Raw genomic sequence first — 27287 nt, forward strand, 5'->3', positions numbered from 1 at the left:
TCGCTTCACTTCACTTGCTCCTTCCACGACAGGGAGAACAAACTCGGTACACCGTCATACCTCAGGGATTATGAGATTATCTTTTCACAGCCACTCTGACTGAAGCAGAGCCTCTCGGGTCATCTACAGTCATGGTCTCACAACATGAGAAACATGAAGATATGCATGCAAGTGACAAAAGATAACAAACACCATCTATGAGTAAAACGTCTTTAAACATTAAAAAGCAGAGACAAGTGCAGGTGATTGCCTCTTCGCCCAGGCACGTGGCTTCAACTACTTCCACCCATACACAGTACAAACTAAATAAAAACTGTTTTGTTGTGCCCGCAGGAGTGGGAGTCAAGCTTCTGTCTCCATCAGGTTCATAATAACAGGTAAAAACACTAATGGCCCAATGGCAGAAATCCCAGATCTGGATAACTACTAAAAACCAAATCAATCCTTCTTTGGCACAGAGCCGATGCGTCCATCAAATTTCATGGAAATTCTTTCAGAGGGTTTTAAAATATCACGATGACAGACAGCGGAAGACACGAATGGATAAAAACACAACAGTAATCCTCCATGGAAATAAAGATCTTAAAGAGACAAACACAGAGCTGTAAAGTCTTATCTGAGTGGACCTTGAAACTAGAACCGTGTCCATCATCGAGACCGGCGTCTCGCTCCACTGTTCTCTTTCAGAGGGAGGACGGGGGTCAGCGTGTACGAGCGAATCCACACACAGTTCACACTGACCTGAAAACAGTGAGAGGGTGACTGAGAGGGAGGTTGCAGCCGGATCCAAACCTTCACAACATTAAAAAGCCTCCAAACAACTGAGAGACGAGTGTGGTTTTCTCCATGTCTGACCTCCTGTTTTGTGTTGTCTATTGTTGGAGATTATGTGGTTTTGTTAATTTATAAATCTTATTAATAAATTGAACTGATGACTAACTGAGTGGAATCTTTAGGGGGCTCAGATAGTGGAGACCCCTCTGAGTACAATTCAGGGTCATGGTCTGGGTCTTCTGAACTGGACCATGACAACAATCACATCATGATACAAGAGCAGTGATGAGATTTACTATATAAGCTGCAGAGGCTTTTGCCGTAGCTGCTCTTGGAACAGTTCAACCCTTTCAGTAAAGTGTGTCGACCGTCTGTGGCCATTTTTATGACTAACCTTAAACTCACATGTTTTCATTGGATTTGACACGTCCTTGAGGTTTTTATGTTTCACTTTTATACCTTGTTTTATTTTATAAACTGTTCAATGTCTGTCTCTGACCAAAGGGCCGTTACAGCATCACATGTTTTATTAACTTGATTTGATTTATGAACAGTGATACAGTATAACGATTGAGAAACAACTTTTGGCATTGTACATTCAACCAGTCAAGGCTAGTCAATGGAGACAGTGATGTTGTTAGGAAACCTGTGATCAAATTTACTGACTGTGGGTAGATTTTACTGCGCAAAATACAGCACAGTCCAGAGACACAGTGTCTCCGATATTTTAATAATATTATAATATAATAATAATATGATGCCATATATAATGAAATCTGCACCGGACTTTGACATAAAAGAAACCTAAAAGGGATATCTCCAAATTCTTGGTGTGCAGTGTTTGAATACAAATGTTTGTTGCTGGTGCAGAAAGTAACCAGCCAAGAGAGCTGCAATTATGTTGATAAATTATATTTGTTATTATAAATTTGGGATTATAAATCGTGGGTTTTTTTTTTTTAGCTTTTTTTTTTTCTTTGGACTCGCAATTTGGTCACTTTGATGTTTGGTTGAACACAAAAGATTAACAGCTGTGTAAGAAAATATGAAAAGACTCAGGGGAGGGGACATGAAAAGAAGTCACTGCGACTGATCTCTGGCCTCCCTGATCATTATCAGCACAACCCTTGTTAAACACCGTTTTCTCAGGAATGTCATCATAAAATCCATTCTTTAGAATATGAGTTGCATTCATTCATCCATGGTCATCTGTGGATTTGAGGTTTGGGAGTAATGGAGAATGGGCAGCACAAATCAGGAGGAGAAAAAGGTTTGACTGGCCCTTGATCACAAATCCTTAGAACCATTTTCATGTTAAACATCCCAGACTCAGCAAATTAAACCAGATCTCCTACAGACTCTGGGTCAGTTGTTGGTCAATATAGCAGCTGTGTTGCAGCATTTTATCACCAGCATTGTCTTGTAGCCTGTGACTTTGCTTCCTCTAGGCAGCGTCTCACGCTTCAGGGCATCACAGTGTTCAGAACGGCATCACCAAACGGACAGAAAGTTTCTTTCCTGGTGGATGAATAATTTCCCCACCACTACAGATCTAAATCCTAACCCTAGCTGTGGATCAGAGACTGTGTTTGTTTCCATCTGGGGAAGGTTATAGTTTGCGCCTGTGATGGTACATCTGTAAAAAATGAATCTTTCACTACTAATATGTACCTCAGCGCCGAATGACTGCGTGAAATAAAGGCAATTTTCAAATTAAGAAATAGCGCAAGTCCTTGGCTCTTTTGGGGTTTAGCCAGTGCTGGAGGAAACAAACACTTCACAAAGACTCATTTAAAATACCGATGTCATGGCTTCTCCAGTGTTAAAAGTCCACATCCACAGGGAAGAGGAGGATTGAAATTCCTCCCCGCTGGAGAAAGTGACATCACTGCGTGCAACACCAAATTAGAGTCCTCGTTTTGAAGCTATATGCTCAGTGTTCCATGGTAAGTAGATTAAAGCGTTCAAGGGGCCGGCGGCTCCTTCCCAAACAAATATTGCTCCAAAGAGATATCAGAGGGACGGCAAATGTGCCCCAAGCCAAACCCTGGTCCTTCTGCAGACCAGGTTTTGACAACTTCAAATGCAGCCCATGAAACTAATGATCACACTCGAACATCTTGAATGCAGAAAGTGGAAATGTCCCCAAATGGAAATGAGAGAAGAGGTTAGTTTGATTTTATGATATTAATAAACAGCTTTAAGAAAATTGTATGCAGAGTTGCAGAGATTGAGTCGCTCTGCAGCCTCCTGTGTTTGTGCTCTGTGTTTTGCAGGGCTGGGATTAGATAAAATATGAGCAGGGTATTTATAGCCAGTTTGACATTTAAGAGATAAAGGTGGTGTAGAAGGATGGGTGGAATGTAGGAGCCAGTGGTTGCAGTATGGCAGATATGGCAGGAGGATTACCTCACCCCACTGGCAGGAAGTGTCCTGCCACAGAGTGGATATGACTCCTGCCCCCAGAGAAAACGCACACGCTCCACAGGCGGCTGAGGGATTAACTGAGCTGCTTCAAATCAAGTTTCACTGATGGAAAAGTCAAATCAGAGCTCCGACACCGGGCTCACTGCAAACCTGCACCCACAGCACCGAGGTTCAAGTGTGTGTGTGTGTGTGTGTGTGTGTGTGTGTGGAGCCACAACATGAAGCAACTTTTCCCTCCAGTGATGAAACAGAGCCACAGAACAAACAGAAAAACTCAACTGTCCCTGGAATTTATCACCTCCCCTCCTTCACTGTACTGCACAGGACATTTCCAGGCTTTGCAGCTCCATGCAAGCACAACATAACTGAAGGTAAATATTTAAAGGCAGCACATATTTCTGCAGCTCAATCAGAGAACAAACAGCCCCGACTCAGAGAAAAACACAAAACCTTCAACCTGTCTCTGGAATTTATCACCTCCCATCAAGGCTGGGGGCTCCTGGTGAATCAGCCTGAGGCACCACCACCACAGACCCTCGTGCACCACCACACACACACACACACACACACACACACACACACACACACACACACACACACACACACACACACACACACACACACACACACACACACACACACACACACACACAGAGGAGCAGGTTTACCTGGTCAGTAGCGAGGACATGGTCGAGCCTTGTGGATTGGCTTCAGGTTGTGTTACATTCGCGGTCAGGTGCAGATTTGTTCCCGGATCACGGCGTGAAGCGTCGCGGCTCAGCTGCACAGTGCGTCCCCGCTGCAGACTGCTCCAACACACGGACCCCAGACCCCACACCTTCCATGTCCAACTCTCTCTCTCTCTCTTCTCCTTCTGTGTCCTCTTCTTCTTTTCTTATTCTAAAAACTCTGTAAAGAAACTTCCTCTCTTCTTTCTCCCTCTCAGTGGCAGGATTTCTCCATCCAATCAGCTGTGTTAGTTCCCTGAACGCACCACTTAACAGCTGTCCCTGTGGTGGACACACGCAAAAAGACGCGTCTTCTGCTGCGCGTTCAGGTGCAAAAACAACAAGTGAGGAAAAAGTCAGCACGAGCCTCTTTCTCTCTGTGTGTGTGACTGTGCCTCACGTGCCACTTCTCCCCACATGGACACAGTGTATAAACCGTGTGTCTGAGGTGAGAGGGTGTGTGTGTCTCACTGTCGCCTCCGGGCAGGTGAGTTTCACGTCTGCTCAGTCCCGCGCGCTCCTGGTACCTGAGACCTCTTCCTCCTCTTCCTCCTCTCACCTTCCTCTTCCTCTCAGCCCCAACGCACGCGAGGGTCGACCGGGGTCCAGCGGCAGAGGAGCCCGGTATTTAGACGCACAGTTGCACCGTCCTCGGCTGTTGTGAGCGCGGAGCCGTCCGGAGCGTCGGTGTGTCTGCAGCTCTCTCTCTCTCTCTCTCTCTCTCTCTCTCTCTCTCTCTCTCTCTCTCTCTCTCTCTCTCTCCACCTGAGCGCTACATTCCTGCTGTGAACACGCCTCTCTCCTCCAATCACAGCCCGCCAGAGATAACACAACTTTCCTTCACAAATCATAAAGGTTAAACAGACTGAGCTCGGAAACTTCACCTGCAGTGTTTTAACACCGGTGGAACAGTTAATTGTGGATTCAGACTTACAACGGGAGCAGGTTCAGTGTATAGACAGGCTGCTGTGGAGTCAGTGAGCCAAGCAAAGCTGGAGAGGAAGAGAAAATTAATTGCTCAAGATTAAAAATTTGAACCATCAATCATTCAAGTATTCATTGAGTTTACCAATGTGCCTGCCCATGTAGAAATGTAATATATGACTGTATGTCCCTGCATCAGAAGTGATGTAGCCTTACTGTCACATTATACTACAAAGCATCTGAATATATTTTCATTAAAAGTGTTGCAACTATATGTGTTTATTCATATATTATATATAATGGTATATGGTATAATGGTTTTCTTATTAATGTTAAACATTTTGAGAATGCGATCTCAGACTTTTGAACCCACTGTTCATATCCACATACTGACAGGCTTTGGGATGGATATACGGTATATGACATGTCACATTGGCATACAAACATAAACATACACAGATATTTGTGAATATATGAAATCCTTCTAATTTCTTAAAGGGTCAATATACAATTTTTACACATTATTGCACATAAATGTTATATGGTATATAGAAATTCAATATATGCCCTATATTAGATTAGCATGTGGGAGAACAGATATGGAGAAATGTGTCATGTCATAATAAGGATAGAAATGATGTAAATAATCATACAGACAGACAATTATTATTACCGTATTATTTTTTTATTATCATTATTATTATTATTATTATCTTTTTTGTTTTTGCATCCATCACATTATTTGTTGTAGTATGTAAATGTTATTAGGGGATTAGTTATTTTTCCTCAAGCTCCAAGAAGTTTATGAACTCTTCCCTTCATGAACCTTTGCTTCCATCCATCAGTATAGAGTTTAAACTTCTTTAATGTTGATATTGTGATGCAATCCACTTCCCAGTATTATCACTCTGATATCCAATGCATCATTCCTGGATGTACGAGCTGCTGCTGGTTTACAGCCTCAGTGAAAACACAAGTGCATAGCAGCTTGAAACTAAAACATGATCCTCCACATCTCCATTTTTCCCTCAGTCCCCCCCGTCCCTCATCCCTGTTTGACTCACCCTCTCTTCCCATCAGCCTCTCCTCACCTTCCTCGTGCTCTGCTTCAGGGAGATAAACCTCATCTTCATCTACATGTCAAGACACCTTCCTGTGATCATCACTTCATACCAGCCAATCCTCCTCCACAGGGACGTGTAAAACGTGTAACTCTATCCCTCGGGCATTTCCTTTGTCTCTCACTGAACTTTCTATGATAAGTGCCACATCCCTATTTAGCAGGTTTTGTTTTACAGTGGGAGCCACTTTGTGATGTATGAGGCAGTAACACGCAGCTCCTCTCCAGTTTCCTCCAGAGCAGAGTACAAATGAAATGACTTAGTGATGCAGCAGCCACCCTGACCTCTGTGTGAACCCAGACCACCGTCTCCCCCTCACGTCTGTCACAGCCCCTTAAAGCTCAGCCAAGGCCGAGACTATTCATCTGAGCCGTGCTTACGCTTGAGCACGCGACCTTCAGCTATCATGAGGAGCCGTGCAGACATAACAGAGGAAACAGGACGGAGCTGCAGGGATGTTTAAAGGCGTCTCAGCTGTCTCAGGGTCGCAGCTATCAGCCTTCACTGCTACTTGTGGTTGTGTGGGGTCGTGTAACCGGTGTAAATATTATTCTGAATCAGACCGCTTAACAGTACACAGGATGTGATGCTGCGGCCATTAAAGATGCCAAAGGAGTGATTTACAAACCAACAAATGTTGACAACTTGAGCCTGCAGCAGCTGCCCTCAGTATTACAGAGCCAGTGTGTGGGATGTTGCTGTCTACACAACACTTTCTTCCTCAACAACACAATTTAATTACTGTGCAATATCCATTCTACCCGATGCAATATTATATTTATATTTCATTTATAAATACTTTTGATATTCAAGTCCCATTCTTACTTACTATAAGTTATATCCTAGTTTTTCCTTCAACCTCCGTGCTTGAGTTGTTGTTTCATGTACAAGTCCACCATGTTTTCCCTTATCTTACCTTATTTTATCAGGTCTAGAATATTCTTCCAGAGCAGACATTGTTTCTAAGAGAGAAGGTTGTTAGGTGCAGTGATGTGAAATTACATGTGGGATAAGAACCTGGGTTATACAGTATCTATACTATGTACTATAAATTTGTGTCACTGTTAAACACAATTTTAAATCATGGAAGTTACATTGAGGTCTGTCCTGTGTGCTTATAATGTGAAAACATGATAAAGTAAATAACTCCACAGCTCTCTCTACTGTATGTCCCAAAACACAAGGCTACTGTAGAGATGTCTTTGTATCTATGTCACTGAAGTTTCAGATAAAACCTGAAAAAACTAATTTAAGTAATTCTGAGGAAATCTAAGTTGAAACTGCTGCTATAGCATTTTGACTTACCAGTAATTCTGTTGGTTTGGAAAAAGAAACAAGTTCCAACACTGAGACTCACGGAGCCGGAGAAAACTAAAAATCTAGAAATAATCCATTTTATTATTCAGGAACAAGCTGCAGATTTTAAGAACATTTGGCAAACTCTGATTTGTCTTCTGGCAGGTGGAACATGTTCGTTCTGCAGTCCTGAATGGAGTTGGGGAGGGATGAGGGTGGGGGTGAGGAGGGTACTCATGTGAGATTTCCATGTGTTTCTGGTTCATTGTTTAGGTCAGTACCCTTTACAGGTGACTTACAGGTGAATATGTCTGTATTACGCTGCTATATTAAGGGTACTTTATGTTGCACTTTTGCACATTTCTTGAACCTTTAAATACCCCAGTTGTTTGTGTACCTTTTATTTTCTTACTTTTATTAACTTTTCTTTATCCTGTTCATTTATTGATGGTTTGTATCAGTCAAGTCGAGTTTTTCTATCTCCTACATGTTTGTAGTTGTTTGATATGATCAAAAAACACTGAATCAGTGATTGTGGGTATTGATACAAGTTGATTCTTCCTATAAATATATTCAAAACCATAAGTCATAAGGCTCTAATATTGCCCCATATTTTTGTTAACAAAAATAAAACAGTCAAATTTAACCAACTGGTTCGTACTTAAGACATACAGAAAATATTGGTACACAAGTGTATTTTAATTTCTTCAAAAGCTTCAGTCATTTCTTAAAATAGCTGCTCACTGCTTTTAGCACAGTGCATTTGTGGGGGGAGTATTTTCGGAGGGGATGAATCCACTTCCAGTGCTCTGAGTCGAAATAAACCACGGTGTGTTGTTGTGTTGATGGTGAAGAAGGAAGGTGTCGCCCAGAGCAACAGTGTGGTTCACCAACGTGTTTTAACAGTTTGTGGAAACAGTAGAAACTAACATCGAGATGTGTTTGTATTTCTGTAAAGCAAACACAGCAAAGCCGCCTGAGTCTGCAAATTCAGTGTATTGGAAATATTTTTGATTTTGATATAGATTTTTTGAATATTTGGAAAACTTCTTTACTACTGGTTGGTTTCTGAGTAAGTGGTTGGTTTAAGTAAACAAAATTGACGTGGACTAGAAATGATGCAAGAGACAGAATGTGGAGTTGCTAGTGCTAAACAGTTATTAAACCATAGAATTAAATGGAAAATAAACCGTAAATAACAAGAGACGGATGTGTTAACAGCTGGGGTTCTTAAAAGGAGAATATATGTCCCATACTTTTATAATATTTCATATATTATTGGGGGGGACAGATTGGTGTTCCCCTAATAAAGAATACGGTGGTTACGCCCTTGGCTAAACTACACTGGCTGTTAATAACCTGGCGCCGCCTATGGCTGTTATTTAAGAAAAAAACACAACTACTGTTAATCAACCCAGTGTATTGAGTGGGGAGAGAAATAAGAGAGGAGTTCTGCGCCAAAAAACGACCGCATGTGAACTAAGGTGTTTTATAATCTTCGAATCTGACTGTAGGATGATGCTGATGTCCTTGTGGTTAAACAAGTCATTATAAATGTATACATGTATCTAGTCAGGTCAGGTGTACAGAGACTGTGTATACATGCTGCAGAGATGTTTCCATCAGTAGCGAGCGGCTCTGCTCTACTCTACCGGTCTGTATAATGATCAGATAAGTGCTCCCAGGTCTCTGTGCTTGTTCCTGCATGTAGACAGATTTTCCTCCACCCTCCCGATGGTTCCCCCGTCATTACAGAACACACTTCACCGTTAAGTGCTGTGTGTGTGTGTTTAGTGAGAGACAGATAGCCAAGTGTTTACAGTAATCATCCTATTCACACATGTATGCTCTCTCTTTCTCTTTCCCTGCTGCTCTGTAATAAGAGGCTCCTGAACTGAAGAAGCTCTCCACTGCTCCTCAAAGACATTACAGGAGGGCTGGGGGAGCGGGGGGGGCAGACTCTGCATCCCCTTTCCATCCATCCACCCCCCACCCTCCTCTATCAGCTCTTTACTGAGCTTGGCAGTCTGCCAGCATGAATGGAGAGCTTGATGGGTGGACAGGGTTTCACACGCAGCCTTGATGAAAGACTGCCGACACTGGTGTGAAAACTCATATACGTTACATGGAGCCTCCACAGCTGCAGCCAGAGAGTTACCTGAGCTTCAGCTGCAGAGACGTTAACATGGGGGAGAGCAGAGCAGCCAGAGAGGTTTAACTGTTTAACTGCTGACAGACAGACAGACAGACAGACACACACACACACACACACAAGTTCATGTGCTCAGTTCCATCAATTTTTGAGAATACACACAATCAACACGCATCATCTTTACACGTTACAAAAGTAAACAAAAGCTCAGCCTCTGAGTGTGTCAAAACACACTGAATGATATTGTTCTCTGACTTCTATATAGTTTCCCTCAGAAGGTGACATCAACCCATAAGGTGCCCCAAAACACAATAATAAACAGGAAAACACCTTAAATAACAGAAATCTAATCATAATCAAATCAAATAAATTGATTCAGAATAATCAAATCTAAATACTAAACTAAACAACACTAAATACTAACAATAAATAAATAGCTCCAACAGTTGGGTTGAATTTCTTCAGTTCTTTTTCTTTTTTAGCTCTTACTGCGTGGTGTTTTTAGTGTTGTATTTAATTAGATTTACTTTCATAGTTAAGCTTGTACAGCACCTTGGGCAACAGGAGCTATTTTAAATGTGCTCTATAAATAAACTTTGACCTTTGATCACAGTGGTGCAGTAGGATTTGAGAGAAATCAATGAAAATATTTTGTCGTTATTATTGTTGCTGACTGAACCCCAGGCAGGTGCCTGTGGTCTGAATACATGGGTTCATTTGGACTAATCTGTAAAACAGAAACGTACTTCTGTTATGAAAACACTGATGACACGATGCAGATGTTTGTTGCTGAGGTTCACACAGGGCTCTTTCTTCTTCTTCTTCTAATGGCAATTGGAAAAAGGAGATTAGCTCACACCATGACATCAAAACTTAACTTGTCAAATATGAATATATTATCTATATAGATACATGTATACATTTTGACACAAATAGAGATAATTTAATAACTGCAGAATGTCACAATATGTTCTTAACAACCTACTATTGTTTGGCATAAAGTTGTAAATATTAGTACAGATTTAGAATGATATAAACACCCGGATGTAAGTGGTTTTGGACTACATACAACCAGATTCATACGTGCAGTATAAATGCGTGTTTACTTTTTGTTTGTAAACTGTATACATACTTCATTTGTGAGCATTTACACTATTTAGTTTTTCCTTAACATGCATACGATGATTATATCCGTGTGTTTACGATGCACATGTAGGTTCAATAATCTAAAACGCTACTTGTGCAACTTGGCAGTGGGACACGCTCATATTTACTCAGTGGGCGGCTGAAACTGTGTCTGTAACAAGACAACATGCAGGTCTGGGCAAAACAGGCAGGTAATTAAAACTTGGTTGAGAGTCATCGAGCAGTGGAAAAAAATACTTATCATTGGGAGCAGCATGTTTGTGAATTTAATCAAAACAACGTGGATGCTTCACAGCACATGCACAAACACACACATGAAGACTGAGACTGACGTTAATCCATCTAACACCTTAGAGATGATGATGATAAAGAGGGAACAGTATAAAGTAGGAAACATATCTGATTGTCAGCATATCCAAGGACGTGTCATGGGTGGTAATGGAGGTGAGATGGAGAAATAGATATGTGCTGCTTCAGGAGACGCTGGAGGCACTTCATGCTTTCAGGATCTCAGGCTGTCGTCCGTCACCTGGGCAACACATTGCCGTATACATGGACGTGATGTTATGACATGTTCTGGATGTGGCGCTGGCTTAATGGCTATAGCAGGATTATGTGCAGAGCAGAGACTCTCAGGGGCCATGAAGGTTTGATGTATGAGGTTCATAAAGTTCATAAAATAAAGGAGGTGGAACAAAGACAACAATAAGATTGATTTACTGCAGGCAGGAAGGTGTAAGAAAATTACACTCTCAGGTTTCTCGGAAACAATACTGCCTCAGAGCCTGAGTCAGTCACAAAGTTATGTGCTGTCCAAACTCATCCTAATAAGAACTATTCATTACATTCGACCACCGTGGAACTTGAACCAACTGCTTTCCCATAACAAAATAACACGCATAAAAGCCACTTGAATCCTCCAGTAAATACCATCAGCTACGTTTACTGCTCTGTTCGAATACTGTAAAACAGGCTGAACATCTGCAACACCATGTGATGCACAGGAACCAAACAGTCACATGTTGCTCTAAACTGGACAGATGAAACTAACTGTGCAGAAACATTTCCATATGAAACTCAAAAAAAAGAAATAAAGTTTGGGGGGTAATTTTTTTTGCAGTGTGCGGTGGTGGGTGGGTGCACAAATACAGTGGGCATTTACTGTGTGGACATATAAAGACATTTACTATGAATACATTCACTGTGGGGACATTTACTATGAGAACATGTATTATGGGGACAACCACTGAAAAAAAACAGCCACTGTGGGGACACTTTGCAAAGCGAGGACGTCCTCTATGAACCATAGCCGAGCCTCTGACAGGAAGTCGTCGCTACGGTAGCATCGTCCTGAGTCACGTTGAACAACACACAGTAAACATATCTCCAGCTGTTTGAACAGGGCCACATGTTGTGTTTGTAGTTTGCATACGTCTGTCTGAATCAGTCGTTACTGTCAAACTGGGCCGTCAACATATGGAGGACACTTCCACACCGAGGTCTTTAACATCGCTGCTTCTTCTTGTAACTTCACACCGACCAATAAGACGGCAGCGCTGGTGTATACCAGACATCTGGATGGGAAACAACTGTCCAGGCCAACATCATCTCAGTGTCGATGCCTCACATGTGAAGTGCAGTAAACATCAGTGCAGCACACTGGATGTTACCACAGGCACAATAAATCACACACATGCACGCACACTTGCTCGGATGTCTAAGAAACATAGGCCACTAAACACAGCTGTAGGGGTCACTTAACTCGATGGTATGTGTGTGTGTAAAATAACTTTACATCCACCAAGTGATCCACAAATGACTGAATCACAAACACAAAGCCTCTCGTTGCTACCAGATGTTCACTGAGCAGTGATGTGGCTTCAACTTGTTTGTTTGCAAAGAATAACGCAGGCACGTAAACAAAAAAAGCCCAAACCAGACCAGAACCAATCCATTCACAAGGCAGACCTAAGATCAGATGCTGCTGTTCAGATCTGCTTCTGCTCCTGTTGAGTGGGGTTAAGGTTTATTTTAGTCACTCACAACACACAGCAACCAACAACACACTAAAAACACAGCAGTGTTTTTCAACCTTGGGGTCGCCTGAAATGTCCAGTAATTGATAAAAAAGTTTTAACTAATTATTTTTTCTTTTTAAAGTTATGATTAAAAACACCACAGACAATCTTAAACAACTATATTTGACACTTTCACTGTCTTGAATATAAATCGAGATCAAATAACATGCAGGCTATATAAAAATATCTGAGCTTGCGCATCTTTATTGAGGGTCACTAGAAATTTGTGATGTCAAAATGGGGTCATCCAAAAAAGGTTGGGAACCACTGCGTTACAGGATCAAATGAGACTCATTTCTTGGGTTGTCCTCTGAGGACAAAGTCAGCCTAGTCTGTGGTCCAGAGGCCTGTATTATGAAGCAGTATTCAATGTAACCGAGGTGACTTCAGGTTTAACACTGGGGTATCAGCTCTACGATGGTGGCTCTTCTTGTTACCAGAGTAGATCACTATGGTAACTGATGCTGCTGAACTACAAACCTGCTTCGAGGATCAGATCAAAACCTGTCAACAGATGAATGAACTAGGCCGAGGGTTCAACACACTAAAACTCAACAAAATTTGTGTGTTGAGCTCTCAGGGGCACCGTGCAAACTACGGACCAATTAGATCGCTGCAAAACTGCAACGTTATCCCTACATGATCCCAGTGGGACCAAGAGACATTTCAATTATGTGTTTAATAGTAACGAGCGGGACATTTATATAAATCACTGAATTGTTTTGCTATTCCAGACCTTGAATGTGTCATCTCTGTTTTAAAACTAAACGTTCCTGTCATTCAACATATTTTTTTAAGGAAATGCTCAAAGTTGTTCCGACACAAACCTTATTTGTCCAACGTACTGACGCCTCCTACACCACCAGACGACAAACACATCACACCACTTACATCTTTTACATCAAAGAGCTTTGGTGCAGAAACCAGAATCATATGACAGAAATCAAACACAAGCTGATAGAAGAATGTAAACAATCTTAATGAAACCAACACAACACGCGTCCTGCTTGGTATTTACACCGGGAGCTGATTTCAAAAACACGGCAACATAAACCGTTTTTCATATTTATATCTCCTCTGTCTCACACACACACACACACACACAACTATGAAATGGCATTGTTATGTGTCATGAGTCTTTGACACTGCACAGACTGATTGTTTGGAGGAGCAGAGTGTGGGCTGCTCCCTGACTTTCATGCCGTGCCAGCACTTTTTGAAATCTGCCCAGCCTTTAAATAAAAACGGGACAAAGTGTTCAAAACACACACAATATTACAACCACCTGAAGAAATCCAGTCTGGACATGTTTACTACTACACTTTTTCCCTGTGGGGTCTGGGGGGAATTAAAGAGCAGGACAAGTCGAGCCACATAAACATCAGCAAAACATGTGGTAGAAACACAGAGGCAAAGAGAGAGAGGGAGGCTTTTCATCACACACTCAGTTCAACAACAAGGACATGACAAGAAGAGATTTTAATCAAGGACTCTCTACCTGCAGGTCATCACACAGTCAGAAAGTAAATCAATCTCAATCTGAGTCTTTCTTAGTCATATTAGTGTCAGTGGCTAGATAGACCGATGAGATGATTTGTTTTATTTTGTTATTCCTTCAAACTTCACAGCTGAACTTCAAACTGTCTGGGTTTAATTTAGAAATGAGCTCCTTGTAGATTTCCGAGTAGATCTAAACATGAGGAATATCGATCGATGCAACAGTCAGCTCCAAAAATGCCATATTGGTCAGACCCTAATAAAACGTCCTATGATATGATATATACTGATACTTTGATAATACTAATATATGTGTGCAGCTATAAATGGGAAAAACAGCTTTTTTTTCTGGTGTCATGTCTGATTGAAAACACAGGCCTGTTTTACAGCTGTGTTTACAAGATGCTAGAAAACCTTTGACAGCAGCCGAAAACAAATTATGACAGTTTCTCCAAGAATATGACTCTCGTCCACTGACCAATCTGTTACGCAGCGGTTATCCCTGGCAACCAGTCTTTACTACATCCTAGTAACCTAAATGTTTAATGGGCCGATCGTCACTACTGTTTGTTCCCTTAAATAAAACAGGAGCAGGTCTGTGCCACAGTTAACCTTCCACTAGCTTCATTAATTACTTTCAGTCAGCAGCTCAGTTCACTTCTCCTCCAGGTTCCCACCAGCTGGACAGTACGCACACACACACCATTCTGGGAGGAATGTCAGGTTGGCATCCTGACCTGCTCAGACTCACTTCATGGACCGACTCCAGCTCTGACTGATTATCTGCTCGGCCCCCTCACCCTGTGTGTGTGTTCTTGTTTTGGGAACTTAGTCCCAGATTGCATTCTACATATGAGCTCTGGCTGATTTCCAGGAGCCCACGCTGTCCATCTGCCAACTATACTGTCCTCACACACTCAGATAGTATGGGGCATTTGCATGTGTGTGTGTGTGTGTGGATGTAAAGACTGTGATTTCAACCTGCTGGGCACCAAATGTTGGATTTATGTTCAACAAGCAAGAAGCACTGTTTTGGTTGAATGCAGTCATACGCAACAGTTCTCACATGTCACATGACAGCTTGTGTTTGTCCAGTTCTTGAAGCAGATCGACATTATTCAAACCTTTCTATTAAAATATATTTGTAGTATTTTAGTGCAGTGATTCTCCCCCGACAGCTGTTCACAAGGACTCTCTGTTTGGGGAAACAAAGAAAGAATTTGGTGGTGAAGAAGACTGTGCATTAATCCCACAGACAACTTAGGTCCGACCGCATCACCATCAGTGACCATCTGACTCTGATTTGGTTCTTGGCGAATAAACACAAGTGCTGCTGCCATCAATTTCACCTGAAAGGACTCACTGTCGGCCTCTGTATGAGCTGGACGCCAAGTGGTAACACACTTCATAAAGTCGTCTTTATGTGAGAATAGGATCTGGGTCAGTGATGAATCACCTACGGAGAGACAGAGGGCAGGACTTGAAGGCAAAGTCAATGAGCTGACACATACGGTGGCCCAGAGGGCTCAACTCTTTGCAACTGAACACAACACATGAAATGGCATGTGTTTTCTTAATCTGTGGTTCATTGAGCTCTCTAGGCCACCGTAGACACGTGAGCTATGGCATGAAGCAACCTTAACGGGGGAGAATCTGCAAGTGAAGAAGAAAAACAGGTGATGAAGTTCAGTGAACGGTGACTGAGAGTAAACAACAAATTAGAGAGATGAGGGAAAAGATTATTTCACGTTGAGCTTCGTTAAGATTCACAGTCACCTCTGGCTCCTCATCGCTTCCTGAACTGATGGTCTATTAGTTTGTTTAAAGAATAAAACAGATGGAAAAGTTTAACAGAGCTCAACACGGAGCGGTGTTTGGCTCGGTTGGTAGAGCACCCGCCCCATGTGTTGAGGCTGTGGTCCCTCACTGCAGGCGGCCCCGGTTCGAATCCCGCGTCGAGCGGCCCTGTCCTGTGTGCCACCCCCCCCTCCCTCTGCCTCCCATTTCCTGTCTCTCGCTCTACTATCTTGTCCATTAAAGGCGAAAAAGCCCCAAAAATATATTTAAAAAAACAAAACAGAGCTCAACACAAAATATATCAAGCAATGAAAAAGCTGCGTGGTTTTTTTTCCCTACAATGTTTTGTGGCATGTGTGAAACTGAACATCACTGCTCTGCTGCCACCTACTGGCAGAAACACTCACCACATCCTCTGACACCTGACCACGACATAACCTTTAGTCTTCATACACAGTTATAGTTTTATTGTTTATATTAAATCAGAGAGATAAGCACTATAACATACGTAACAAACTAAGAAAATTTTATATCTTGGGGGGGAAAAAAAAAACTGATATTACAAAACAAACAAACAAAAAAAAAGTAGTAACACTAGTGGACATAAACATTCTTTAAATAACAGAACTGTACATTTTAATATGCAACTAAAAAAGTAAGACACCAAAAAGAAAAAAACAAAACAAAAACCAAACAGAACAGTGAGACTACATGACAGAAAACAATCACGGACAGTTAGTACCACACAGAGCTACAACTAAAGGGAAGTGACTACAAGCTGATACAGGTTACTGCTGGAATACAACAAGTCAAAATACAACAGAGTAAGGCAGCAGAAGGCAGGCAGGCGTTCAGACAGCAGGAAACAGGCCAGGGCAGAGGAAGGAATAAAGAAAACAAAATAGAAAATTTAAATGCAAAGTGGCTCCATCACTCACCCACTGTCTCACAGAGTCAACAACAGAGCAGGTACAAAAATATAACAGCTGAGACCGAATATAAACTCTAAGAAAACCACCTGGAGAAAAACCCCAACACCCCTCCTAGATTTGTATTGGACATAAAATCACACTGAATCTCTTCCACCCCACAGTCCACACAGTGCAGGCGTGCTGCCTTCTGACCGACACGTTAAAAAGAAACAACTACAACACACTAACAGTGCCATGCAGCAATTTGCCTGCAATCCAGAAATGCTCCTTTAAAAATCATTCACTGCAAACGCTCTTGTTCTGACTGTAGATCAGCTCAATGCAGATCAACACGCATTGTGGACACTGGACACATGTAATATTGTGATTTCTAAATAAATTTGATCCTGCGCATTGTGTATGCTGCATAATGCACAAGTTGCACCTGCTCAACAGGTTTGACACATTGATTGAACAAAAAGTTGCATAGCTCCAAATGCTTTTTAATAAGCACTATTAAAAATAGCTTTGACTTTATCAAAACAGACACTAGGGGGCACTCAATGCCCTAAATGGCCCAGTTATTACATAATCAACTGTGAATATGAGCTCATGGTCAAACTCAGAAAATAAATGTCATCAGTTTTCAACATCACCTTACGAGTAAACACCTGTTGCTGGTGTTATGGGAGGTGTGCATGTGCGATGACTTTTTCATTTTAATGGCTTCATTCAACTTCTTTGGGATATCAAGTAAAAAAAACAATAACACTCTTACCTGCTCTGAAACTATTTAGTCCACACAATTAGTGCAAAAATAAAAGGTTAAGTGCAACGTTACATGATGTCCGATGTCCACATGATCACAGTCTGCTCTCTGAGTGAGTCAATCTGACTGCTCAGCCACAGAGGGAGGGAGGGGGCGGGTGGGGGGTGGGGGTTACTGTGCTGCCGAAACACAGGGACAGGGAGCTGGATGCAAACAGATATTTGGGACATAATCGATCCACAGTAGCATAGCGCATGCCCTTATTCACAACAAGATTTAAAGTACAGTACAAGCGCCATTACAAGTCGGTACAAAACGTAAAATAAAACATACGCAATTAATGTACATATAGAATTTTTTTTTTAAAAACAACAACAAAAAAGAAAACATGTCCAAAATGTGAAGTTCCTTTCTTAAAGTGGATTTTGACACTGTCCCAGTGCTGTCAAAGTTTTGCCAGAGGAAATCACAGTGACTCTACTGTGATAGAGGATTAATGGGTGGGGTGTGGCGGGGGGCGGCATCGGGGGACATCCATCCAGATCACACGGAAAAATATAGCATTTATTTAATACATCTTAGAATTGTATTTCTTAATTAGAAATTCCAAAAAAATCTATACTCTTTAGTAATATTTACTTATTAAAATCTCATCTTTGTAAACAGTTTGCCCTTTTTGTCTCTAGTTTGAAAACACACTAATCAGACTGATATTGAGGCTTGTACAAGTATGTGACATATAATATACGTTTATAAATCTGTGGCAAACATTTGAAAAATAATCTGATACCAGAGAAATACATTTCAAACAAAACTCTCATTCTTTTAGTCTTCATTTCTACCATGATTGCTTGAGAGCCTGAAGCAGCCGCGGATTCAGGCTTCACCTGAACAGAAGTGGGCCGCCAGATGTTTTGCTGCCGCTGCTCAGCTGTGAGCAGGATCAGCAGCTCCAGCTCCCATTCACTTATATTATTGGAGCTGCAAACAAAAAAAACAAAACAAGAAGATGAATTGTGTGTTGGCATTTCTGCTGCTGTTCAGCGCTGCAATGGGGTTGCTATGGTGTGTAACCATGGTGATGAGGTTGCTATGGCTCCAGGAGGCCTGTGAGCTGGTGATGAGAGAAAGGAAGCGGGAGGACTCGGGCTCCTCGCAGGATCGTCTCACGCGTTCATCCAAGTCTTTTTTTTGGTTGAGGGTGGGTGGGTGTGGGGGGGCAGACACAGGGTCTCAAAGACCTGCAGACCTGCTCCCAGTGCTGAGTTTAAAACCCTGAACCGCTCCACCCCTACTCAGTTTAAAACAACGACTGACAGAAAAGAAGCTGTGTGAGGGTAACTTCGCATGAAGCAGGTGTAAACAGTGTTTGTTCACAAGTCTCCTCTTTAAAACGGCGCATGACGACCGTGTTCGCGTTTGTCGGTGTCTTTCACATTGAACGAATCTTAGTGGCAGTGGGTGCATGCACAGTGGCCCTACGGAGATTGTTTAGCATGCATATTCAGATCTGTACACTCTATACACTGCAAATCCACGTGTGTGTGTGAGCTCTTCTCGAAGCCTGAGACCATCTTTTTACATTCAGAGTCTGTCGCTGCGGAACGTGTCCTCCACAGACGGGTCCGGCAGCACCATGTCCGGGTCGCTGAGCATGCTCAGGCCGTCCAGGCTGAGGGGCTCGATGCGCAGCTCGTCCTCCAGCGGGAAGCCTCCCTCCGAGTCGAAGCACTCCGGCACCGTGGAGAGAGCGCTGCTGATGTCCTTGGACAGACTGGGGTTGGAGTCATCTGGGGGAGACAAACAGATGATGGTGGGTGAACGTCGTTCTTCCAGTATGGACAACACTTTCTCCTGCTACAGTTAACAGTCGCACTTCCCCCACCACTCAAACTCATCCAACACACTCCCCCCTGTTATGACTGTGGCCTTCAAACTTTTGCCATAATTAGAACATAACTCTGTGCTTGTAGCTGCAGCCGGAGGCAACATGGACACAAGACGACATCTTCATGAGCGTTTGTTGATTTTCTTCCTGAAGAGGAGAAATCTATACAAACCATCCTCAACAAGCAGCAGCTCTGCAGACGCTCCACACCGCTCAGTTTCAAGCCTGAGGCTGAAATCATGTGAATATTCAATGAGCACTTCTGATCCGTCTGGAGACAATTGATGGTTTTACTGCAAAAATATCTGCCATGATTCCTGTGTAGAATCACACTGCGTCGGCAGCGACTACAAGACATTGTTGGTCGGAAATCATTTACCCCTTTTTACATCACTACTATAATTTAAACAGTGAAGCATCATTAATGACCTGCAGCCCTATGATCATTCATAAGGGTGTAATTATTCTCTTCCAGTATCATGACTCAGGTTCTTGAACGTTTATATTGGTCTCACAATGTTTTGGTTGAACACAATATTTCCTCACTGCTTGTGTCTGACTGTTCTCAGTCACAGCTGCAGCAACGCTATGTCATAACCAAACACACTTTGATTCTGGTGATTCTTGTCTGGTGATTATTTATCACTTGCTACATTATGTTGTCTTGCTTCACAACCTTGCTGAGGCTGAAGAGAATCTAAATATAGAAACTACTGACGAATCATCTGAAGAGTAGATCATATACCAAAGTAAGACCACCAGGTCGCCCATCCTCTATGATTCACCTCAGCTTTGAGGCATTCATCAGGATCATCATACACCTTGAACCGCTGTTTTTGTAAACAACAATCAACATTAGGGCTGCAACTAACGATTCTTTTTGTTATCGTTTAATCTGTTGATTATTTAAACGATTAATTGATTGGTTGTTTGGTCAATAAAATGTCAATCAGTGTTTCTGAAACCACAAGATGACGCCCTCAAATGTCTTGTTTTGTTCACAAACCAAAGAGATAGTCAGTTTATTGTCATAAAGGAACAAAGAAACCAGAAAAATTCACATTTAAGAAGGTGAAATCAGAGAATTTTGACTTAAAACCCAAACCTATTATTTGATTATCAAAATAGTTGACAATTCATTTAATAAGCGATTATTGTTCGATTAATCGATCAATTGTTGCGGCTCTAATCAACATACCCACAATACCTACCTCTTCCTGTCCAGGGCCAGGCAAGACAAAGCAACTTTATTTATGTAGCACATTATCAAACACGGAGGTCAAACAAAGTGCTTCACAGAAACAACAGACATGAGAAGACATGAAGTACTAATTGTATCAGATCTGTATAAATCTATCAACACTGACTCACCGGTGAGGATGATGTTGGGCAGCCCTCCGCTGCAGTTGGAGTACAGCATGTTGGCCCTCATGTGCATGGGGTCCTGCAGGTTGCCGTGGCTGCCGCCCAGTCCTGAGAGAGCAGCCTGAGAGTAGTAGAGCGAGGAGGACGAGGAGGAAGGGTCGAAGCAAGAACCCCCTGCTGTGGAGCTCATTGTGTTTTCCAACAGACTGAACTGGTCCAACTAGACGGCAGATGGTGGAGAGGAGAGACACATGAGAGTCAGTCTTCGTATTCACCCTGGCAGCCTGTTTGGGTGCTTCACTGTGTTTCCTGTGTTTTCTCATAACACTGACAGCTCAGGAAAACAGTAGAGACACTCCGCCGGGCTAAAATGACATGACAATCCATTGATAAGACTTGGATACATCTTGCTGATGAACACCACCTTCGTGTTGTTGACAGTGTTTCCTCCATTATAAAAACACTTTGCACGCTCACGTCCAGACAGTGTGAAACTGTCTGTGTTTGACGGCCTTCATGTCGCTGCTGATAAGGAAAAATAGGCCAACGAGCCTTTATCCTTTTGCAACAAGCTAACCTTGCTGACATGTCTCTGTGAAGATGAACTCTGGTTGAACATACACACTGTACAAGTGTGTGTGTGTGTGTGTGTGTGTGTGTGTGTGTGTGTGTGTGTGTGTGTCAGCCAGTACCTGATAGGGGAGGGTCTTGCTCTGGCGATTGGAGAACTGAGCCTCCATGAAGGGGTCGCTGAAGAGAGCTGCCATGTTGTTGTGCTGTCAGGGTTCACAACACGACAGTGGTTCATTAAGGTGCAGTAGAACAGGATCGATCAACAGCTGATCAGTGATGTGACTACAGTGCCAGAGGGGAACAGTTCGGCCTGCAGTTGCAAATGTGAGTTCCTAGCCCTGAGTTACTCCATTCAAAGAAAGTGAATCTTCAATTTATAATTGTTCCTGATTCAACATGATGTTATTTGTTGTTGTTTTCTTTCTCTTTTTTTTTTTGCTCTTTGCTCCACAGAGTAATTTGTAATGTATTTGCCTCAAATGAGAGTTGGGTTTAACAGAATTGCATCTGCAGGGGGACAGAACACCTCCATCACTGGTGCACAGAATATCTGTGTCCATACTCTCTCTCTCTCAAACACACACAGCACTTACTTGGCTCGTGTTGAAATCCAGTTGGATGCTCTGAAGGGGGGACACAGGCTGCTGCTGCTGCTGCTGTTGTTGTGACTGCTGCTGGTGCTGATGCTGGTGCTGATGTTGGTGCTGGTGCTGATGCTGATGCTGGTGTTGGTGCTGGTGTTGGCATTGTCGGCCCTGGTCCACTGCATGCTGGGGTTGTTGGTACAGCGGGTAGGGTGGGGGCGGCTCCCTTGGCATGTTGCTGGTATCCAAAGCAACTCCCTACATAGGACAGAGGAAACCAGCAGGAGTCACTACAGACCAAGTACAAGTTTAATAAAGACTTGAAGTTGATTTCTTCTGATCACAGTGTCATTACTCAGCTCCACTTCCCCCATCAGAGACAGGAGTACAAACAATTGCACCAGTGTTTTTCAATGGCAGGAATTTCTATTGGTGGGTTGGATTTTACTTTATGTAATTGTACTATTTCTCCTGTTACAAACCTGTCTTAATGCCTAATTAAATAATGCTGGCGACGGTTCTTTCTCCCTCTTTCTTTCTTTCTTTTTTTCTTTCTTTCTTTTCTCAAGTTTGCAATATGCAAAGACACTTCAATGCAACATCCTCGCCAGTTAATCTCTGAGCAATGAACTCCAATTACGAAAAACAATCCCTCCTGTTATCAGCGGGCTGTGTGATGTGTACCTGTGTGATGGGGGACAGTGAAGGGGACATGGTGGGGGACAGCTGCTTGGCCAGACCCCTGCGCTGCTCAGCTCCCGGAGACAGGGTGAGGGGGCTGATGGGAGCGGGCCGTCGCCGAGGGGAGTTGCTGGACATACGCAGGGACGAGTTGATGGCGGGATTGCTGAGCGATGACTGCAGCTGGCAGTTGTTGAGGGACGCCTGGATGGAGGGATTGCTCAGAGAGGAGGAGAGTCCTGCAGGGACAGTAAAAAGACAAACATGACACAACAGATTCACAGAGCAACAGAGTGTGAATATACATTTACAGTGAATCTAATGAGGGAGCTATGACTCTGGAGCAGATACGGGCCCTTAGAAACCACAGAGAACATGTGGAAGTTATGATGTATGCACTTGATTTTCCAGCGCGCTCTCCAGCTCGAGACCCAAAACACTAGACTTTTGTGTGATTGGAGGGAGAGGAAGATGGAGAGCAGAGGAAAGGAAAATGAGAAGACAGAGAGAAACTGAGGGGGGAAGAAAAGAGCTGATTGTAACGAGCCAAAACAGGGTCAAAGTTCCTCTGTCACTTTGGTGCTCGGCCAAGCTGAACTGTGCTCGACATGGGAGCCCAAGCACACATCCTACTCAGAGAGTGCAGAAAGGAAAGACTGAGAGGGAGCAGCGGTGTGTGTGTGTGTGTGTGTGTGTGTGGGTGTGATCCGATCAGGCAGCGGAGTTCAGAGTGAGGAAGTTGGAGACAGAGAGATCATTCAATGAGCAGCCCCATAATGCACGGTCGGTCGGCTGGCGGAGGGAGAAACCTGGAACCTGCTCAACAAACCCTGGAGCGGCGGTTCCCGACTTTAAGTCTTAAGCTGGATCAAACCTTCATGTTTGGGTGTGGGAATGTTAGAGGATATACTTGATGTATCACAGCTTGTTCCATGTGGACTGTGCTGACTGACAATATTGCAAATAAGAAGGAGAGAGAGGGGAGTCGCTCAAATCTGGATGAAATGGCGGCTTGGTTCTGTTTGCTCTAAAGTTTCAGTCAGTTCTTATCTTTGGGTGGATCGGTTTTTATTTAACAACTTCAGTGTATTTGGCAAAAGAGAAGAACACAAACACACACTCCACCCACCCTGCGAGTTGCCAATGCCTAGGTGCATCATGGCGGCCGGTAGGTTTCCGGTGCTGCTGCCTCCACTGAGGTTGGGGTACCCTCCGTTGTCCTCGGGGTCCAGCGGGGTGGAGAGCGGGGAGGGGAAGTGCAGGTTGCTGAGGTCGGGCAGGGAGCCGCCTGTGTTCAACGAGCCTTGGTAGTGGGACAGACCCGGGTTCTGCTCTGGAGAGGGGAATATGCTGCAGAAGAAGGAGCAAAAGAGGACAGAAAACTTTGATTGAAACGTTGCGCTGCTTCGGGAGAAGGCAGAGACGCTGGATGTCGCTGCCGTCGCCATTTCACATTGACAAGATGTGTCTTTGACTCCGATCCACTTGTTCAAGCCGCTTCTTTTTTCCACCCACTCTCCATTTCCTCTATTATTCCTCCAATTTCCATCTCTGCTCATATGCTGCATTAACAGCAAATGAGCAGCAACTATGACTCATTGTTGTCTGTCCCCACACACACGCACAATCTTGCACAACAAATGCTTGCCTCCACAAACACACCAACAGTGTTTCTCTCTCAGTAGGGAAAAAGAAAAAGTGTGAAACAAAGAAGCCAAAGCAACTTAGTTATATTTATTATCATTTATTTACAAAATAAACTAGAGATTTTACTCTGAGGGCTGGACTACTGTCGCTATTATAATAATAAAGATTATAGGAATTGTAAATCATGTCAGACCTGTAGCAACCACTGGCAGTGTTGGGCAGTAACGCGTTATTTAGTAACATGTTACTGTAATTTCATTCCTTTTTTAGTAATGGAGTAATGTTACACGTTATAATTTCTTAGTCATAGATCATTAGATTATAGCTACATAGTATCGGCCTGCCCCGCTGTCCTGCTAGAGGTTGTTCTGTTGTTTTGGGAATGGTGTGACTAGTAATGTAGTTAATTACTTTTGAAATAAAGTAATCACAACAGTAAAGTGATTCCTTTTAAAAGGAGTAATCGGTAATCAGAAATTGGATTTGCCCACCACTGACCACTGGCAACATGACACAGAAAGGCGAACTGCTGGTAAAGAGACGTCCGTTTGCCTCTCAATCACAACGTGACACCGGAGGTGGTTTACAGTTGGAAAACAATAACTGACGCTGAACAATGCCGATGGAATCTGATTGTGATAACTCTGTTCCTCTGAGTTAAAAGGGTTAGAGGTGTAAAGAGGAACACAGACATCCTGTTTGACGCGGTGGGAATGTGCGGCATTTCATTTCTAGGATTTCATTGTTTCTGTTGACCGACTGCAGCAGCTACTGCCTGTGGAAAACAGCCGCATGCTATTCTCAATATGGGACGCGGTGACAGTGGCATTAAAACGTGACGTATCATGTTACAATGGAATACAAAAAAAAGTTTATTTATTAATAACAGAACAACTGACTTACTTTATTCCAGGCACTTCACAGGATTTAGGCCTCGACGCCAGAGACTGGACCTGGAGCAGAAACCCAATATTACAGCTGTGCATGTTCCAAAAATAACAACAACAACAACAAAAACCTTGAACTTTTATTTTCCCCCTGTGCCTCAATCAGACACTAACCACTGTAATCAGACACCACTACCGTCTTTCCACCAAAATGAAACAGCTGTACGTCACTAGATGGTACTCGTCGGGATCATTTTTGGATCATAACATGAGGATACATGCGTCACTGAGATCAACGTATTTTCAATTTGTCGGGTATCGTCTGTGCTGTTACTTCTACTGGTACTTTCACACTACTCTCATTGGCAAAAAAAAAATCAAGGACAGAATTAACCCTGTTTATCTTCTCATTTACACTCAATTAATATTCAGATCTGATAATGCCAGATAGAAAGACGAAGTTACAAAAATAGACCTTTTCCACTTTAAGAAAGGTTTTGCTTTTATCTTTGCAGTTTTATCCTAATGGATTATCTTTACAGCCAACTGACTGATCCTAATTAGTTTTCATGTTCGGCACTTTTTTCTTTTCTCTCCTCACCTTTTTGTGATGTAACCTTTTCCCAGATGAAGCCCTTGGAGGGTTGTTTTTTTGCAAATCTCCATCCCGTCTCTTGTTGTCTATATGTATTTATTACTATGCGTGTAAACCACTACATAGTCTACCCATCCTATACGTACTAAACTGAAGAACGTGAACCATCCACTCTGGTTGGGCGCTCCACTTGAGAACTGAAGTCATGTCCGGATCCAAATGACACTGATTGCTTTTTATCTCATGTACTGCTTAACAAAAGAGGATGATTGAACTTATTATTTTGCTCTAGATACAGTATTTTTCAGGCATTTTATGCCTTTATTAGACAGGATGGTGAAGAGAGACAAGAAAGCAGGGTGAACGATTGGGGGAATGACATAACCGTAAAAAATTGTCTTAGTCCAGTTTTTTTTTTTTGCTTCAACCACCGAGCACCCGGCTCTTTCCTCATCCTGTTTGAAAACATGCCTGATTTCCTCGGTTGTTGACACTCCTGATCTGTGATATCTGGCCGGTCATGTCCCATCACCTACTGTAACTACCGCCACACAGGAAAGACTGGTTTGTGCACGTGCTGTTACTTGTGACACATCTGACGTGACACAATGGCACGTCAGGAATTTAAGGTGACACAACCTACGCTGACATGTTGACCATTCTGCACAGACATACATGTAGTGTGTAATGTCGATGGTCTGATCTGTGTTTCCACTTTAAGCAGCAGCCTCACCTTCTTGGCCTCCCACAGCTGCTTGGGAAGGGGCTTACTGACGCCTATTAGACTCTCCTCGTTAGCCAGGGAGGGGAAGGAGAAGACTGCACAGAAGAAGAAATAATTTAATGAATATGTGTTTTCAAACTATATTATTGATTGCTGAAGAAAAATGCCACTTACCATCACCAGAGCCATCCACCTCTGCCTCATTCACACTAGCTGCATTCCAGCCTCCACGGAAACAACCACAAGAAAGAGAGGAGACGAAGGATGGGGCGGGGGTTGATAGATGAAGAAATAAAGACAGACATAAAACAAAAGCAGAGGAACATTAGAGGATGTTCAATGTTAAGCAGCTGCTTGAATCATTCCGACACGTCTGGAACAATAATCAGCCCCAGTGACAGGAACGGGCTCGATGGAAATCACTCCACAATTACCGTGCAGCTTCATAAACACAACAGCTGGGGATCTGGCATCATGTTATTAGTCACAGAGATGAGGAAAAAGGGGGGAGAGAAATTGTGGGGGTGGGTGGGTGGCTGGTGGGGTCACAGACTGATGAGGACTAAAGAGAGGACCATTGTTTTCCCCATGCCACAAAGAGGCTCTTTCTCTTCCCCTTCACTTCAGACTCGATGCCAGATACACGAGCCTTTGTCTTCTCCTCCTTTTAACTTTTCTCTATTCTCTGTTCGAGCTCTTGTGTTAAGCAACAACACTTCCCGT

General features: G+C 42.9%; 2 protein-coding genes across 8 annotated transcripts in view; both read right to left on the reverse strand.

Annotated features, from left to right (window-relative positions):
• adamtsl5 (ADAMTS like 5) overlaps window positions 1-12311 on the reverse strand; it is a 47858-nt gene extending 35547 nt beyond the window's left edge. The window contains exons 1-4 of one of the 3 annotated variants that reach the window (XM_084000038.1): window positions 10169-12311; window positions 9429-9496; window positions 4568-4921; window positions 3870-4500 (exon numbers count right to left, since the gene is read on the reverse strand). In XM_084000038.1, the coding sequence (XP_083856164.1) occupies window positions 3870-3889 (20 nt within the window). In that variant the 5' untranslated portion in view covers window positions 3890-4500; window positions 4568-4921; window positions 9429-9496; window positions 10169-12311. Of the gene's footprint in view, window positions 1-3869; window positions 4501-4567; window positions 5090-9428; window positions 9497-10168 lie in introns of those variants that run through there. The other 2 variants (XM_084000040.1, XM_084000039.1) reach the window with 2 other exon arrangements.
• Window positions 12312-12418: 107 nt separating this feature from the next.
• The window catches only part of crtc3 (CREB regulated transcription coactivator 3), a 42123-nt gene continuing 27254 nt past the window's right edge, over window positions 12419-27287 (reverse strand). For 2 of the 5 annotated variants that reach the window (XM_083969268.1, XM_083969266.1), the window contains 9 exons: window positions 26739-26777; window positions 26574-26659; window positions 25262-25311; window positions 23841-24061; window positions 22715-22950; window positions 22040-22288; window positions 21566-21649; window positions 20880-21093; window positions 15629-19410 (listed from right to left, as the gene is read on the reverse strand). In XM_083969268.1, coding sequence (XP_083825394.1) covers window positions 19205-19410; window positions 20880-21093; window positions 21566-21649; window positions 22040-22288; window positions 22715-22950; window positions 23841-24061; window positions 25262-25311; window positions 26574-26659; window positions 26739-26777 — 1385 coding nt within the window. In that variant the 3' untranslated portion in view covers window positions 15629-19204. Of the gene's footprint in view, window positions 15600-15628; window positions 19411-20879; window positions 21094-21565; window positions 21650-22039; window positions 22289-22714; window positions 22951-23840; window positions 24062-25261; window positions 25312-26573; window positions 26660-26738; window positions 26790-27287 lie in introns of those variants that run through there. The other 3 variants (XM_083969267.1, XM_083969265.1, XR_014595289.1) reach the window with 2 other exon arrangements.

Source organism: Trachurus trachurus (genome assembly GCF_905171665.1).
Source record: "Trachurus trachurus genome assembly, chromosome: 3".
NCBI lineage: Eukaryota > Metazoa > Chordata > Actinopteri > Carangiformes > Carangidae > Trachurus > Trachurus trachurus.